We start from the raw sequence: 17,786 nt of genomic DNA, 5'->3' as shown, positions 1-17,786 counted from the left end.
TTCCTCTGGACAGTGCTGTAGCTACTTCTCTGGTGTCATCAGTATCTCCTCATTCTCAGACCTCTAAGCAGTGCTGCTAGTTGCTTTTCTGGTCCCAGTGTAAACCCCTCATTCTTAGTCCTCTACGCAGTGCTGCTAGCTGCTACTCTGGTCTCGTTGGTAATTCCTCATTAGAAGTCCACTAGACAGTGCTGCTAGCTGCTTCTCTAGTCCCATTTGTAATTCCTCATTCGAAGTCCGCTAGACAGTTCTGCTAGCTGCTTCTCTGGTCCAGTTGGTAATTCCTCATTCTAAGTCTTCTAGACAGTGCTGCTAGCTGCTTCTCTGGTCGTAGTGGTGATTCCTCATTCTAAGTCCTCAACACAGTCCTGCTGGCTGCTACTCTGATCCCATCTATAATTCCTCATTCTATGTCCTCTAGGCAGTGCTACAGCTGTGTCTCTAGTCACAGTGGTAATTCCTCATTCTTAATCCTCTAGGCAGTGCTTCTAGCCGCTTCTCTGGTCACAGTGGTAATTACTAATTCCTAGTCCTCTAAGACGTGCTGCAGCTGCTTCTCTGGTACCAATGGTAATTCCTCATTCTAATTCCATCACCTGCGGCCTTCTGTGTGTATATTCAATGTACACCTGTACAGCTGTAGTCCCCACAAGTGTAGAGTTTGCAGCAAAGTGTACACACATGCATGCTGGTCTGGCATCCCTTTTGCTTTAACCCATCCTTCAAAGTGCAGAATTCAAATACATATGCAGTACTATCTCCTTGTATTTCTCCAGTTTCTTACACCATTGCCTCATGCGGTGGTTCTGGAGGTGTAAAATGGAAACAGATGTCTTGGAGGGACCCTGGTATGGCGCTCGCCATACCTTGGTACAGCCACAAGCCTCCATGGGCAGAAATACAATGCCGGTTCACAAGTGTATCTCATAGCCGTCCCTGGTGTGGGTTCTATTGGGTGAGATTTTATAATTTGCACGTGACTGGAGGCCTTAAAGCAATCAATGACAGAAGAGATTCATAAGGGGTCTGTCCTCTGCTTGCACTCATTTTTTATTCCTCCACTCCAAACCAAAACACATGGGTAAAAGACATTGTCATTTAGACCGCCAATAGCTCTAACTCTTGCAAATGCGAAAACTATTGCATTCCAAATGCTTGTTGAAGGGCTGGTAAAGGCTGATTTTTTGACTGTGCAGTTTCATATAGCACGAACTCGACCCGAAGGTATTGGAACGCTTTACATGGGCACCAGTTACTTTACCCAAGGACCCATTCATTTTTGGTAGGCATGGGGAAATTAAGTGATTTGCGCAGAATAAGATGTTGAGACAACGCTGAGACTAGAATGGTTCCCCAGTGCCAAAGTCAAAAGCTCTGGCTATTATGCCACATCCTCTCCTCACCCTCTTTACTAATCCACTCAGCTTTCCACATAAAATACAGATCTGTTCTTTGCATTTGACATATTAACCATCCACACTACTTTGTGGCAAGTCACAAATGCCACTAGACAAAACTCCGAACACTCTGTCTAGCAGGAATTTTAATCACAAGAGTCATCGTGACATTTTGCATGCCTAAAAGCTGGGCACACAAGGAACTCTTCAGCAGGTGCTTTTAAATTTTAAGTTATTGCTAAACACAGTGCCCCCCCCCCCCAGGGTAGAGTTCCCCCCCCACACACCCCCCGGTCCGTGCCTACTGCAGCCACACCGGTCGCACAGCCCTAAAGACAACCCTGCTTGCAATTGTAGCTAAAAGTGTTGTATAGCAAAGGAAAAACAGAGTAGCTGTAGCCTCAAGTGATGGCTTGTGTCGCCCTGGTGTCAACATGGGCCCCTAAATGGTTCTTCTCCACTGGACCCTGCACTGTTCAGCATACCCCGTAGTGCTCCTCACCTCTGGGCCCTGGGCTGCTTCCCATCCCATCCCATCCCATCCCATCTTTTGGACCACTGGCCCTGCACTAATTCCTTCCCCCTTAACCCTGTGAAAAGCCCTACCCCCTTCAGGCTCGGTACTGCTCTTCCCTGATAGTCTTCAGGTTGCTCCACCCCAGCTTGATGTTGTTGGTGCACCTGATTTTGATATACTGTAGGGCATCCTCTAGTTAACAGGGCCATCCAAAGACGAGAAAAGAACAGCTTTCTTGATCGATTCCTGCATCACTTGCAATCACAACAATAATAGTTCTACACTTTCCCTTCTTTAATATATCTGTTTCGGGGTTGAGACCTATTGTCACACCATTCACCGGATGGTCCCTTTAATATTTGATAGACTTTAGGTCTAATAAAAATCCATGTTCTGTGCTTAAATCTGTCCAAATATTTGGAGAAGTGTCTTTGGAATAGGAAGATGGGTGAGGGTCAAAGCCCTTTAGGAACTAGATTAATTAAGAGAAACATTCACAAGGTTCCTGCTTCTAGTTGAATATTAGGAATTTCGACATGTGCTCTCTCCTAACAGTGCTTTTTCCAAAATGTCCCTGATAAATCGGGGCGGTGGGGCCACAATTAGGTAGCTACTGCTCTTTGGGTAATTCTACCACATTCTCCACCCTTTCGTTTGGGTTGTTTGGGTTGCTATTCTATTCTCTTACCATGATGGAGGCTGGCCTACTTTGGGTATCTAAAGTGCTTGTTGTTGTCATTATTTAAGTGCTAGGTGATGGTGCACTAAGAGTGAGTACACATCATGATCAGCTGCAGTGTAACTGACCTATGCTGACCTACAGAAAGAGTACTTTGAGATCACAGGTCATTTACAAAGAAGTTCCATGCTTGGCGCATTGCTCCCCAAACTGATGTTTTATTCTTGCAAACCTGTGGTGGTCTTTTGTCCTCACTGAGACACCTTTGATTCTGTGTTGTGAATTTCCGTTGTCCCTTTGGGAAGTTGCTGAAGATCAGTGGCTATAAAAAAAAGGCCCTCAATTGAAGAATCCCATATTTAGAAAAATCTCTGGAGCTTTACCTGATGTGCAGCTAGTAAGGATTTGGATGCGGCACTAGATTTAGGTAATCCTCAATCCTGGAATGAACCAAAGGGACTCAGGACTCACTTTAATGTTTTATGGGATGTGTGCATGTTAGTTCCAAGAAGGTTCTTTTTTTGTCCTTTATGACTTTTTTTTAGATGAACGAGCACATGTAGGGTAGATTCCCCGGTACGGATTACCTTAAACCAGTGAGTGGCTTCTCCTTGGGGGTATCAAGAGGTCTACCAGCTTCTGTGTGTTTCTATGGTCTGAAATATTCGTGTTACATCATTGCTGCCCAGAAATATAAGAGAAATCTCTGAAATTGATTAAGAGTATTTTCACGTACATATTCATTGTTGATATCTTGGAAACATGATTAGGTTTTACTATTTGGTGGATCGACTAGATCAGTGCTACATAAACAGGAGCTTTCTATTTCAGGATTTCTAAATAGTGGAAATCCTCGCAGTGTTTTTTTTACTGTGCTACATTGCATTCTGGTCCAAGTCCAAGTTAATTATTTACACTCATTTCAACATATGATCTAATGCACACCAGAGTCACGATTATAGATAATACCTTGTCAATGGTTGAGCAAATCATTGACTGTTCAACTTATTAACTAACACTTGGCAGGAACATCAGTCTGAGCAAAATCAAGAGTTAAAATACTTTTTCCAAGGACACTTTAATTTCATTTTTGTGTTGCACAACCTTTTCCTGACTGTGTAGGTGTTTCTGAGCTTCCAAGCTGCTTCATTATGTTCTTGGGCATTGGACAGTATATTTTGGCCTACATTTCAGAAATTGGCTTAGAAATCTGGTCAGTGAACATTCATCAGGTCCCCGTGTTTTCAGTAATAGGGATTACGGCACATTTCCATTATTATGAAATCCTGGGCAGAAATTACAGAATAAGTAAATACCCTGTATGTGGGATACGCTTACAAGGTTTTCAGTTTGTGTCTGATTCCTCATTGTTCTCCGTAGTATGCAGCATTGAGTGGAATTTTAGGAATTTTAATAACTGTACAATTAATTAAAATATTTACAGTAAAAAATACAAGACAGGCATCATATAAAAAGATAAAAAGGACAAAGATACAAATTGGAAAGTCAACCCTAAATTTGTAAAAAAAAAGACTGTAAATACTTTGGTTTGTTGTTGATGAAGGTACCTTCCCTCTCCAGTGGCCTGCTTGATCTACCGGCACCCAAGTTTGTGTTCGTGGTCCAATCCTCCTACTCGCATTTGTGGAGCCCTCATTGCCCAGAAGATGGATAGATTTGGAAGACAGTTTGCCCTTCTTTTTGGTGCTCCAAGTTAGAACAACGTGATGGAGCACGTGCCTCAGAGTTTGTTCTGGGACCAGCTACTTTCTTCTACTTGATTTGCAATACTCGTCGCCCAAGATCAGTTTCAGTCATTGCCAGCTTTTAGGGTGAACCTGATCTGATGTATGAATTCCCCGTCTTGCTAATAGCGTCGTGTTTGAGGTAGAAAAGCACAAGGATGACACTTCACTGCAGGACTTTATTCCATTGGATATGCAAATAAGGCGCAGGAGTCGCCGGCGTTCATTGTAAAGGCTAGGGCAGCAGCATAGAAGGTGCAACCAGGATTCCCTCATGTAGAAGCACAGTCTACAGTGTGAGCTTTCCCCTCTGCAGGCCCAGGTGGGCTTGAAATCAGCTATTCCTAACATGCATAATCTCATGTAAAGAATGTTACTTCGGGCTTGGGGAGAGAGAGCCTCGCATAGGTAAGATGGGGTTTGCCTAAAATGTAGGAGTTATTCAGCAGGTCTAAATGGGGACTTGAGCGGAGGGATTTAAAATCGAGTTCAAAAGAGATTTTGGGCACTTGTTTGTTTATTGCTTTTTTCCAAGCATGCAATGGGATTTCCGGCAATTGTATGATCATTTCCTCTGTTTTCAGTATGGTGATCGCATTGGCTAGACTAATATGCCAGGCCAAGCATGTTTCCTCGAAGATGGCTCTCAGTTGATGTTTTAGAGATTTAGCGGGAGCCCTTAGGATTCTTAGGTAAAACTTTAGAATCTCCCCCTGACATGACAGATCTGGCCTTGTCAAGCCCAGCTCCAGGCTTAGCCTTGCTTTCCTCGCGGTCCTTGGGATAAGAAGCACAGATTTATACACCTTCGCTTGGGCTAAATTTAAGAAGGCGTCCTGAGACCCCGGGAAGGCCAAGTGGTCGTAACTGATTGCTGGAAGAAGTTTTGCTTTTAAAACTGTCAATATTGGCACCACGGATGGGAGGATCAGATGTAGGCTCAGTTGCTTTAACAAATATTTGACCTTGTTGGCTTTGGATGACTGCTGATTCAGGTGGATATTTGCCTTGGCCTGTTCTGCGAACTAGACCCCTAGATAGTTATATGAGGCCACAGTATTTATTTGTAAGTTGCCCATTGACCACTGTACTTTCTTTTTCCTATGATAGCTTCCGAAAATAACGACCTTGGTCTTTCCCTGGTTTACTGCCAGGTTGCTGTCTTGATTGAAACAGTTCAGGGCATTTAGGGCTATTTGAAGGCCCACCTTTGTGTTATCCATTATAGCAGTATAGTCGGCATATTGCAGCACTTGCAGCCTCACTGCTCCTAGTCTTGGCGCTACTAGGCAGGCTACTTTTAGGGCGTCTCCCAACTCAACAGTGTATAAGTTGAAGAGGATGGGGGCCAACACACATCCTTGTTTCAGCCCATTATTCGTGGGTATTTTAGGGGACACACTGCATGCGCTTGTTTTGACCCGCACCCAAGTGTCTTCATAGAGCAATCTTATTGCTTTCAAAAGGGTTGATGGAATGCCCCAGTTTTCTAGTTTCCACCATAGTCTTCTGCGTACAACTTTGTCAAAAGCTGTACTGTAATTGACAAAGCAACAGAACAGTGGGGGATGGTTCTTCCTTGTTGTCTGAGCTGATAGGTGCTCTAGCGCAAGCACGTTGTCCATGGTCGATGACTGTGACCTGAAGCCTGTCTGATAGAAAGGAATAATGGTGTTTTCTTCGGCCCATGTCTCCAGATCTTTCAGTAGGAGACGCGCATAGGCCTTGGCCTCGAGATCAAGCAAAGCAATGAGCCTAATATTGATGGCTTTAGGCGATCCCCTTTCTTAAAAATGGGGACCAATATAGAACCCATCCAGGAGTTAGGGTTTATGGCTGTTAGAAAGGTGTAATTGTAGAGAGGAGTGAAAGTTGATGCCCAGAAATCAGGCGCTTTTTAAAAGACCGGTGCAGGAATCCCATTAGGCCGTCGTTCTTCATGGTCTTAAGAGTCTTGATGACCTGTTGGGGGTTGAACTGGGCTGGCATAATACAATGAACCTTAGAATGGGCACTCCCACCTCTAATGCAGTTTTCATGACTGGAAAGCATCTCTCCTTGCTTTGTACTCGATTGCAGAGGATGTTCCGCCCCGCGTCTGGTCTCTACTACTCTATCTTTTTTAGACGAGGAATAGAATATAAATGTTTCACGTTAGTCAGCCAATCTTTTTCTGGTACTCTGTTTTTTCTTAGGATTCCTTGGTTGCTCAGCTGATTAATGTGTCTACACAATCTCGAAAGGCACTTCTGCTTGAGCGGGGAGAAAACTTTAAGCCATTCCCTCTCCATATTGGCTTGTTTCTGTTCTCACAGTTCTTTCCTTAAGACGGTCCTCAATGATGCGACCAGGGTGCCCCCTGTTTGATTACTCTTCGATGCGAGAGCCTTGCGCAAGAGCCGCTTGTATTCTATTATATCTTTGGTGGGGCCAATTTTTCCTACACTACATAGCCCTGCAGATCTAAGGCGTGTGGACTGGGGGTTGCCCATCTTCACTTGCAATCCTCTACCATGTTCTCCCAGCCATTTACTCGTGAGAACAGCGTTTTTGAGCTCCCTGCCTGTTTCTGGTCCAGCCAGATTTGCATGTTTTTTTCTATCGTGTTAGATCATTTGATCCTCCTCAGGACGCTATAATTATGCAGCATTTAATTATGCAGCATTGAGTGTAGATATCACTTAGCCCCAGTTTCAAGGTGTGCAAATTCGGCATGTGGGCTGCTTGGCCTCATGCTTTGCAACTGGTTTTTACAGACATTTGCAACTGAATTGAAATTTGCACCCGACTAGAAGTGAGGGATCAAGTAGGCTAGATGAGCAAACATCTTATATCAACTTAAGTATTTCCATGAATCTGCTCCATCACATGGCTACACCATCATACTATGGAACTGAATAATTTCGGGTTTGTATTATTTTTCTTCCATTGCATTTGCTGGTATATACATTATACCTCCTTGCAAGTAAATTACTAGGTAGGTATTTAAAGCCTATTTCCTATTGAGTCTCGTTTTAAGAACCCGTTTCCATTATTTTCTACGGAAGGTGTATACAGTACCTGTCAGAGGCCATGTATGGTTCTGGACTTACTCCATGGCTATGTTGAAGTACAATTAGCGCTGATGTGGGGCCTTTTTGACTGTAGTAACATTAGATATGCAGCTTGCGAACAGCAATGTGTTTACTCTCTTGTCGGAGGGTGTTTATCACATCCCTCTCTAAATCCATACTAAACCCTTTAAAAGCTCCTCCTTACATTTTCCTAATCCCTTCCCATTTGGTAGAAATTATTCCTCCTTTTCTAGCCACTCCCCCAGATACCACCAACATTTACAACTAAAACGTATACCCAAGTATAAGGAGTTTCACACACATGTAGCGGACACCTATGCATAGAAAAGATAGGAGAGGGAGTCAGGTGTCGCTACACATGGGTATGTTATTAGCATTTTCTATTATGTTAGTAGTACTATTTAGTACTACTAAACAGACTACGAAGGGCAGTTTGAGAATAGGCCCCTGAATGCATTACGTTGGACCAATTCTGTAAATCTCATGCTCCTCAAACAACATCTGCCTCATAGGAGAAACTATGTCCAACTGATGTGTGTGAATAAATAGAAAACGAAAACTGAGAAACCACTTTGGAGGAAACCAAATTATGGATTTTTTTAAAGAAAAAAAAAATCAATAATTAAAAGAAATTAAAGGAAAGATAAATTAAAGGAAAAATCCAACATCACATTAAACTTGGGTGGAGTTTAGGACTACGGTGAGGTTTTTGGGTTCAGGGATGGGTAATGTTTAGGGTGATGAGGGGTTTTTAGGAGTCAGGATTAATTGGGGTTTGGTCATACAAAGGGGGTTGCAGGGTTCAGAGATGGGTGGAGTGTATGGGTGGTGAGGGGTTTTCCAGTTCATGAATGAATGGTGTTTAGGTGTGTGAGGTGTTTCCAGGTTTCAGGGATGTGGAGAGTGTAAGGACGTGAGGGGTTTTAGGATTCATGGACGGAGTTTAGGGCTGTAAGGTTTTTAAGTTTCAATTATGGGTATCCGCTGGGGTGGTGAAGAGTTTTTAATGTTCAGGATGGGCGGAGTTTAGGTTTGTGAGGGGTTTTATGGATTCAATGATGGGTAGAGTTTAGATGTGAAAAAGGGGTTTTTAGAGTTCAGGGATGAGTAGTTTAGGGTGATGAGGAGGTTTTATAGGTCATGGATGTCTTGTGTTTAAGGGCAGTGAGGGGTTTTTAGGGATCATGGATCGGTGGAGTTTGCTAGTGCTGAGGTGTTTTAAGGGAATGGGAAAGGTGGGGGTTAGACTTAGAAAGTAGTTTTAATGGTTCATTAATGTGTGGAGTTAGGGATAGTGAGTGATTTTATGGTTCACAAATGGTGTAATTTCGGGGTAGAATGGGCTTTTAGGCTTCAGGGATGAGTGTAGCTTAAATGTGGTGAGGGATTTTAGGGGGCAGGGATTGATGGTGTTTAGAGGTTGTGCTGGAGTCAGCAATGGATGGTGTTTACGGATGGTGATGCATCATCAAATTAAAAGTATCCGAAGTAACCGTTTGAAAACGTGCAAGATATATAAATGAAATATTGTCCCCTGAAGTAAAGCTATGAAATAAATATCTCAGACAAAACTATTCCTGAAAGTAAGACCTGCAACCATTGCATTTACAAGTTAAAAAAAAGTGTTCAAAAGCCGTTAAAAAGTGGAGAGGTGTGGTGCAGCAGCCTTAGCAGTTGACTCTGGCTGACCGGCTCCCGGTTTGATCCCAGCACTGGCGTCAGCTCAGTTCAGCACCATGTGACTCTGGGCAATAGCTGACTTAATATCCTCAACGGACCCTAGCGCCTTGAAACCCTTATGGGGATGATATGTTCGCGATTTACAAATAGGAATTAAATTATATTATAATTTCAACCAATTAATTAGGTTATATGAAAAAATAAATGCCATTCATTCTTAACATTTCCATTAAACAGTTTAGTTGAAATGGTTTATCAGTAATCATATTGCATGAAATCATTTTTCTGTGAAATTACATACAACCATATCCAACACCCTTCCAACGTATGGCCAGATTACAACTGCCCTGATGGCGGTTGCAAAAATTATTAAACCCAATAAAATCCAACAATGAGTGTTCAAAATTTGTCTATTGAGATAATTATTGCCTATTCTGAGTTTGTCCCAAAACACTGAACGCAAAAAAATCTACGTGTTGATACATATCAGGCATTTGTCACCCATTAAATTCCAGTAGTTTTAACCCGACAAAATGTAATGGGGGTGAAACTTTATCACACCTGTTAAGTACCCTGTGCAATAAATATCACACCACTTATAATTGCAATTCCTGTGCAGAAAGTACACTTACAAAGGGAGCACAATTTAATGGGCCATTTGCAATGAGGCCCATAGACTCTAAAAGGCATCCGGATACAGCTGGGAATCGGTGCACTTGGTGGACTTGTCAGGGGTATGAAGCACTATACAAATACAACATTACATTACAATGCACACCTTTGCTAAACATTAAATTACATTCCTTGAAACTAATTTCCCTGATACTTTTTCATTTGCAAATGTTTCAGTGTTTTCTAAGTGACAGACTTTTCTTTTACCTGCAAGACCATGTAGTAGATGATGAAGAGAAAATAAATAACTTCGGCTGCAACAACAAAGATGTGTAGTCCGTCTGTATAGGGGTAAAGTCGAACACTCTGCAGCTCCGAATGTGTGAAGAAAACCCCTGCGTTAGAAAAAGGATTTCAGTTTTTTAAAATATGTTCACCCCCTTTGCCTTAGGTTAAGATATTGGAGGCCAAAGATTATTATCTTCGAGTCCACAATGTTTTTCATACCTTTATGGTGCTCTGCTTGATTTATAGTTTGCATGAGATTCATAATTATATGCATATGCAATTTAGGAGTGGATCATGAATATCGAATAGGAAATATTGTGGAACCTTTATATCAGGGACAAAATATAGAGGACCAAAATATTGAAAGCTAAGTATGTAAAGATTTTCTATACCCAACGCCACATATATGTAGCTTAAAAAAAATATATTTATTAGTTTTGCAGTTTCCAAACGAGGCATAATTTCATTTCCTTTAAAATAAATATAGAATCATTCTCTATTTTAAATACCATCCAAATGGGCACAGTAAAGGCCCTGCTACATTTCCTTACTCGTAGGCCCAAAGAAATACTTAGGGCCTCATTACGAGTTTGGCGATCTGGGACTGCCATTGCAATCTGGCAGTTCCACCCCCACATACCTGGTGGTTCGCTCAGTGGATTATGATGCTGGCGGTGAGATTGCCGTCAGACCGCTGCAAGACCACCAACAGGATCTCAGGTCTCGGAGTGGTGGCGGTGGGGAAAGCGCGTTGCAGTTATGACCTGCCTTTCCACCAAGTCCTCCATGTCGTGGACACCACCATGAAAAGTCGGCGGAAAGGCAGGCATGGGGCCAAAAACAGGGCTCCAGGGCAATTTAGCCCATTGGGACTGTGGCTGGGAGCATATGGTCTGCCCCTATATGTTTGCACAGTCGTGCGTGCACTGTGTGCCATACACGACATGGGATATGGCAACAGTGTGCCCGATGTGCAAGAGGTGCTGCACTGTGGCGGCATTTGCTTAAGGATCTCTCCATGAGCCGTATCATGCAGCTGCCGTGGCACAGCCACTGCAACACCACCAGCCATGTGGTAAGTTAGTAATCTGTCAGTCAGTTGGCGGCGTTCTCCATACCGCCGACCGCCAAATTCAAAATAAGGCACTTCCTCATGATCGAGGGTAAAGTGCATCAAAACAGTGCTGTTTAACATGCTTTAAAGGAAAATGGGCAACTACCAATTAACCCTATTTCATCTTGTAAAAGTATATTCCATGTGGCATATTAAGTGTATTAGTCCGCAAAAATATTCCTTGCCCGAAGTCTTAAATAAACACTATGGGGTAGATTTACAAGCCCCTTGCGCCACTTTTGCATCACTTTTCCCATGTTAAAAGTGACGCAAAAGTGGCGCAAAAGGCTTGTAAATCTGCCTCAAGGTCTGCTTTGAAGCAAAAGCGCATCAGGCAGTGCTTTTTAAAGTTTAACAAATCTACTAATTCATCTTACTGAAGTGCTTCCCATATAACATGTATAACATTTCCACATTTTTAAAAACGTCTTGCACCTCCCCACTCTTTAGGTGTATAAATATTCTTTATTATCGACAGTATGAAGCTTGTTCAGCCATATTTGAAAGTCTGGTGGATCCCTTCATGTCCAATATCTAGTTATCACTGAAAAAGCTGGCAGAGTTGCTATAAACCACCAACCTTACTGGTTTCTAGTCTTTACACCCAGATGTCTAGAACTTTCTAGAAGTACTGACTTAGGGTCCGGCACGACCAGGGATCCTAAAATCTCCTGAACACTTTACAACCTTATCCCAGAATCCTCTTAACTTCTGGCAACTCCAGATCATGTGTTCACAGGGTGCCCCTCTGATTACATTCCAGTCATGCAGTTTCTTAGGGGTATGATAAACTATCCACAATAAATACACCTGCATGCATTTAAAATGTGCCTCCCTTAAGAGCTAGGATTGAAAAACTGATATTTCTGACCAGTCTCCCTGAGCCAAATTCAAGCTAACATAATGTATCCATTTATTTTTGCATTATGAAACATTTGATCAACATCATTCTGACAAATTCGAAGCCTTCTTACCCATTGCCCAACATCCTTTGCTATATTTTGGGCATTGTAATGTTCCATCTCTCTTTCTCTTGACTCCTCTATCTGAAGAGGAAGGACATTTCTTTGGACTTGTAAATATTCCAGGATGTTTCGACCTGGGATGAGGATGATCTTGTTTGACCCCGCTCTCAGTATATTAATTCATTATTACTTATCCAATTGCCTACTGTTAGATCGGGGGGTTTCTACTTGGCAATGGTATTCACCTTTGTCCAAATAGGGACCCTTATTTCTAAGTCAGGATAAGGGGATTACACTCCTTAATAACCCCTGCTCACCCCCTTGGTAGCTTTGCACGAACAGACATGCTTATCTCAGAGGCAGTGTGTTAAGCATTTGTAAATATACACAGTAATACAGTGATAACACTACAGATGGACACAACACAGGTTTTATAAAAAAGTAAGTATTCTTTATATAGACTTAACCCAAGACCACAAACAACAAAATTCCACAATACTACACGTAAGATTGCTTAAAGATGATAAAATGTTGCTTAGTTCAAGTGATCAATGCAACACAGTTCTCAACAAAGTACCTGGATGCGTAATGCAAATAAAACAAAAGGCTTGCAAAAGGGGAGGTGCGTCGCTTCCGTGATACGGGGGAGATGATGCGTTGTGCCTCAATGCTTGCGCAGAGTAGGGAATGCGTCGTGATCCTTACCGGTGCGGAGGTGATGCATAGATTCTCGGTCTGCGGGCCCGTTACGGTGCGCAAGATGGCGCCTTGATGCAATGATCCAGTCGCAATGTGAGAAGATGGCGCCCTTGAAGCGACGATGCAATGACAATGTGTAGACGCCCTGGCAACCTTGCGACGACTCTGTACTTTGGCGCCGCGACAGGCCCTGCGACAAGCTTCTCCGGTGATGCGATGATGACTTTCTCGATGGCGTCACGCTTCTCTGGTGATGCGACAGCAGGCAGCTTCGATGAACACACAGTTCAAGCCCTTGGAGAATATTCTGTAAATTATGAAAGCCCTTAAAAATTCCTTCTCCTTTCCTTGGCAATGAAGCAACCACTGCCGGCCAACTCAGCAAACAGCACACTGGCAGAGGGGCAGTAAAACTCCTGCAGCTTCCTTGGTTCTTCTACTTGGCAAAAGGTTTCTTGTTCCAGAAGTGATCTAAAGTTCTTGGGACTGGGTCCCAATATTTCTACCCCAAAATCCTTTGTTCTCTGAAGGCAGAGAGGCCACCGCCTAGTCCAAATCAGTTCCTGAGCACTTTGTTTACATGACTCCTTCCTTCCTTTCACTGTGCAGGGCAGGGACGTTAGACGCCTCACAGGCGGTGGAGCCAGCACAGGGGAGGGAAGGCACAGCTCTGGAGCACTTTGTTGACAAGATTCCTTCTCTCCTTTCACAGGACAGGGCAGAGACATCAGACAAGCCACAGGAGGTGGAGCCAGCATTGTAGAGGCAAGGCCCAGCCCTATTCAGGTCCCAGGTGCAACTCCTCCCTCCCATCTATATGCAGATCTCTCTATTCACCACCGGGCTGCCCCAGCCTGTCTCCTGGAATCCCCCAGCCCTGTCACTCCCAAACCCAGACAAGGAATACACAACCTAGCAGAGGCAGGCCTGGAAAGTCAGGCAAGAAAATACCTACTTTCTAAAAGTGGTATTTTCAAACATAGAATATTAAAACCAACTTTACTAAAAGATGTATTTTATCGTTCTGAGTTCAGGCATGGTGTTGGACTTGGCCCTTTTTGCAGGGTCATCCCTGAACATTTTTGCCTTCCTCCTATATTTTTTCTGACCTGTTGTTGGCTATTTTATGACTCTGGGCACTTTACCACTGCTGATCAGTGCTAAAGTGCATATGCTCTCCCTACTGTAAATGAATGTATTAATTGGTGATTTCATGATTGAATATTTGGTTTACTTGTCAGACCCTAGTACAGTGCACTGAGAGTGCCCAGGGCGTGTAAATCAAAATGCTGCTAGTGAGCTTGCAGCACTGGTTGTGCCGCCCTTGTAAAATGTGTCTAAGGTCTGCCATTGCAGAGCTTGCGTGGAATCTGGTTCGGTCATGCTGACTGGGCAAGTACATCCACTTGCCAGTCCCTGAACCTTCCCTTTTCTTCATATTAGACACCCCTATGGTAGTCCCAAAGGCAGGGTGCATTGTAAGTATTAGGCAGGACACGCTCTGATGGGTGTGGCATGTCCTAATAGTGAATTACAGCCATTTTTGTTTTTTCACTATTGCAAGGCTACCTGTTCTCCATAGGCCAGAATGGGCTATTAGAATTATTACATTTTATAATCCTAACTGACTCTGAGAACATGGTAGAAATTCGAGTTTAGTATGCCTGGACTCAGAGTGATAAAATACATCTTTTAGTAAAGTGGGTTTTAACATTTTGTGTTTGCAAATACCACTTTTAGAAAGTAGGTATTTGCTTTCCTAACCTTTCAAGCCTGCCTCTGTGAGGTTGTGTATTCCTTTGTCTGGTTTTGTGAGCGACAGGGCTGGGGAATTCCAAGAATCAGGATGAGTCAGCCCAGTGGTGAATCTGCATCTAGATGGCAGGGAGTAGTGGCACCTGAACCTTGAATAGGGCTGTGCCTGCCTTCCACAATGCTGGCTCCACCTCCCAGGGTGCGGCTGATGTCTCTGCCCTGCACACTGAAAGAAGAGAAGGAAGTCTGTCAAAGTGCTCCTGGGCTGTACTTGCCTTCCACAATGCTGGCTCCACCTCCTGTGGGGTGTCTGATGGTCCTGCCCTGCACTGTGAAGGGAAAGGAGAAGTCTGGTAAACAGAGTGCTTCAGAACTGATTTGGACTGGGACTCCCCTCAGAGAACAAAGGATTTTGGGGTATAAATATTGGGTGTCTGATCCCAAGAAATTAGATCACTTTTTTAAAAAAAAAAATCTTTATTGTCAGGAGTTCAAAAGAGATATTCATACTTTCATTCGTCAGTTGCATGTACATACCATTAGTATGAGTAAGCAGGAGAAAAGAACAAAACATATCGTGTGTCTTCAACTATCAATGTCCGCCGCGTTCAGGAATTGGAACAGTTATGAGTAACAAGCATATGTAGATCGTGGCCCAATTCTGCCTCTTATCCATAAGGTGTTCCCTGACAATACATTTCTAACATACTCGTCTGAGACTAATAATTTGAAGTTTTTAGAAAAACAAGAAAGAAAAAATAAACAGTAAAATCCAACTATGGTCATCATTGAGCAATGGAATGTGTCCATCCACATACAGTCTTCTACAGGTACATTTGTTCAGCCGTGCACCTAAGGTAGCGTTGCATTCCCGTCTGTTCCCGGCCTCCCCCATCATTGTGCTGGCATACCCTTTTCCTGCTATTCCTCGTCATCCTCCGATTCTGAGTCCTCCCCCTCCGGCAGGGGCTCACATGGTTCTCCCCTATATTTGTTCCATGGCATCCATACCTTATTCCACTTGCGGGGGCATGCCCTTAGCACATAGACTGCTCTTTCCTTCACCATTAGGAGGTCCATATTCCTTATCCACCCTGCCACTGTTGGCAACTCCGGGGCCCCCCACCTCTGTGCAATGTCTCGTTTGGCCACTGTCACCGCCAGTGTGACCCATAGTTGTCCATATCTGTTTAGGTCTGTAGGGTCCCAGATGTTTAGTAAGCACTTACGGGGTTCCGGCAGGACAGACACATTGACAGCCTGCGAGACTGTGCGCATAATCTGCCTCCACAGTTCCCTGATTTGGGGACATTCCCACAACGTGTGGAGGAGAGTTCCCTCATCCCCGCATCCCCTGAGACAGTACGGGTGTGGTGCCCTTTGTATTCTGTGAAGCAGTGTGCGAGTGTAGTAGGTGCGATGCAAAATTTTAAGCTGTACTAGGCGGAACCTGCCGAAATGCCTACCTCTCGTGGCGAAGCAAGCGCCTCGTTCCACTCCGTATCATCCATTTCACCCAGTTCTCCCACCCACTTTTCTTTAAGTTTCTGTGTGGGGTCTGGCAGGTTATTTATCAGTTTTTTGTACGTGAGTGAGGTCGCCTTCTGCTCCATAAATTCGGTCAGCAACCTGTCTTCCAGCGGCGAGGATTCTGGGAGTGTGGTGTCTGGTGGGATTGTTTGTAGTAGAGTGTGTCGGATTTGCACATACCGGTATGTTTCAGAGGGACCCAGACCATATAGCTGTTGGAGCTGTGGGAAAGGAATAACCGTGCCCCTGTCCCAGAGGTCCCCAACCACCGAGATCCCTATGGCATAAGCATGGGCGGAAAATCCGTTTCGCTCGCGGATTTTGCGGATTTTCGGTAAATTCGCAATCCGCGAGATTTGCGAATCTCCCGCAAAATCCGCAAATCCGCGAGCAGCGGATTTTGCTCGCACTGTTCGCGTGAGTTCGCGGCTTCCCAGTACAACTTCGCGCCCCGCGAATAAGTGCAAAATTGCAGAAATACGATCTTAGCAAAACTGAAACTACTTACCAGGTTCAAAAGTTCAGGCTCATCATTAGTAGCCATTTCCTGTAGTGCTTCCTGAGGGGCCCCTCCAGAGTTCAGTTGCCAGTTGCAACTATTATGTGACCCTGCTCTGAACCTCAGAATAGTTACACATATGCCACAAAGGTCCTGAATTACAGCTAAGGGAGACAAGCAGGAGCCAGGCTGGAAGTTCAAATCCATTAATCAGCCCCTAATTCATTATTGTCAGTTGGGGCAGGGCAGGTGTTGTAACTAATTTTGCAACAATGAAAGCACTTAGCAAGTGCAAAAGATCACTAATCAGGAAGCACTAAGGAAGCAGGTGCCAGCTAAAAAAATATTCTGTGACACATTAATCAGCCCCAAATTAATTCAGGTCACTTGAGGCAGGGAAGGTGTGCTTGCGTTGCCACAATAATGTACACTGACTGGACAACCAGAGGGTGCTGTGATGAAACAGAGGGTGGCATGGGTGGGCCAGAGGGTGGCATGAGTAGTCAGAGAGTGGCAGTGGTGACAGAGAGTGGCAGTGATGAAGAAGAGTGTCCCAAACAGGCTGGACACGTAGAAACAACAAGTTCGCGAAACTTGCGACCCGACAGGTAAGTTCGCAATTTGCGAAATTGTACAAAACCCTCGCGAACTGGCAGAAACCCGCGCAAACACACAAAAAAAAAAATCCGCAAATTCGCGAGAATTCGCGGATTTTGCGGATTGCGAGTTCGCAAATCCGCAAAATTCGCGAACGCGAGATTCGCAAAATTCGCCCATGCTTACTATGGCATCCCACCCTGCGAATCCTTTACATGTCCGCAGGTTTCCCAGTGTTTTAGTGTCCCACAACAGAGTCAGCCTGGTGATTTTACCTTTCCACCCCAGACGTGATTGTGCTGCATGCCATAGCGTTGCTGTATGAAGCGTTGGGCCAAGCAAGGTCTTTACTTGCGGGTAGTTGTACAGCACTGAAAGCATGCCTTCAGTCCCTAGTTGTGACCAGTCCGCCTTATACGCGGGGTCCTCCCGTGTGACGTGGATCCAATGATTAACAACCTTAAGCTGGGACGCCCAGTAATATAGTTGGAGATTGGGCAGTGCGATCCCCCCTCGTACCAGCTCTTCACCAGTTTATTCTGCGCTATCCTTGCTGGGCCATTGCTCCACAGCAAACTGGAAACCAATGCCGCGACCTGTCGGAAGTATCTTGGGTTCACCACATAAGGGGAGTT

At 44.1% G+C, this 17,786-nt stretch overlaps 1 protein-coding gene across 1 annotated transcript in view; it reads right to left on the bottom strand.

The window, feature by feature from the left end:
* LOC147673997 (polycystin-1-like protein 2) overlaps window positions 1-17,786 on the bottom strand; it is a 915,503-nt gene that overhangs the window by 92,226 nt on the left and 805,491 nt on the right. The window contains exon 38 of the mRNA XM_086945086.1: window positions 9,972-10,099. Coding sequence (XP_086801212.1) covers window positions 9,972-10,099 — 128 coding nt within the window. The remainder of the gene's footprint in view (window positions 1-9,971; window positions 10,100-17,786) is intronic.

The sequence above is a fragment of the Lissotriton vulgaris genome, chromosome 12, assembly GCF_964263255.1.
Source record: "Lissotriton vulgaris chromosome 12, aLisVul1.2, whole genome shotgun sequence".
Lineage (NCBI taxonomy): Eukaryota > Metazoa > Chordata > Amphibia > Caudata > Salamandridae > Lissotriton > Lissotriton vulgaris.
This window is presented reverse-complemented; position numbering and strand designations above follow the sequence as displayed.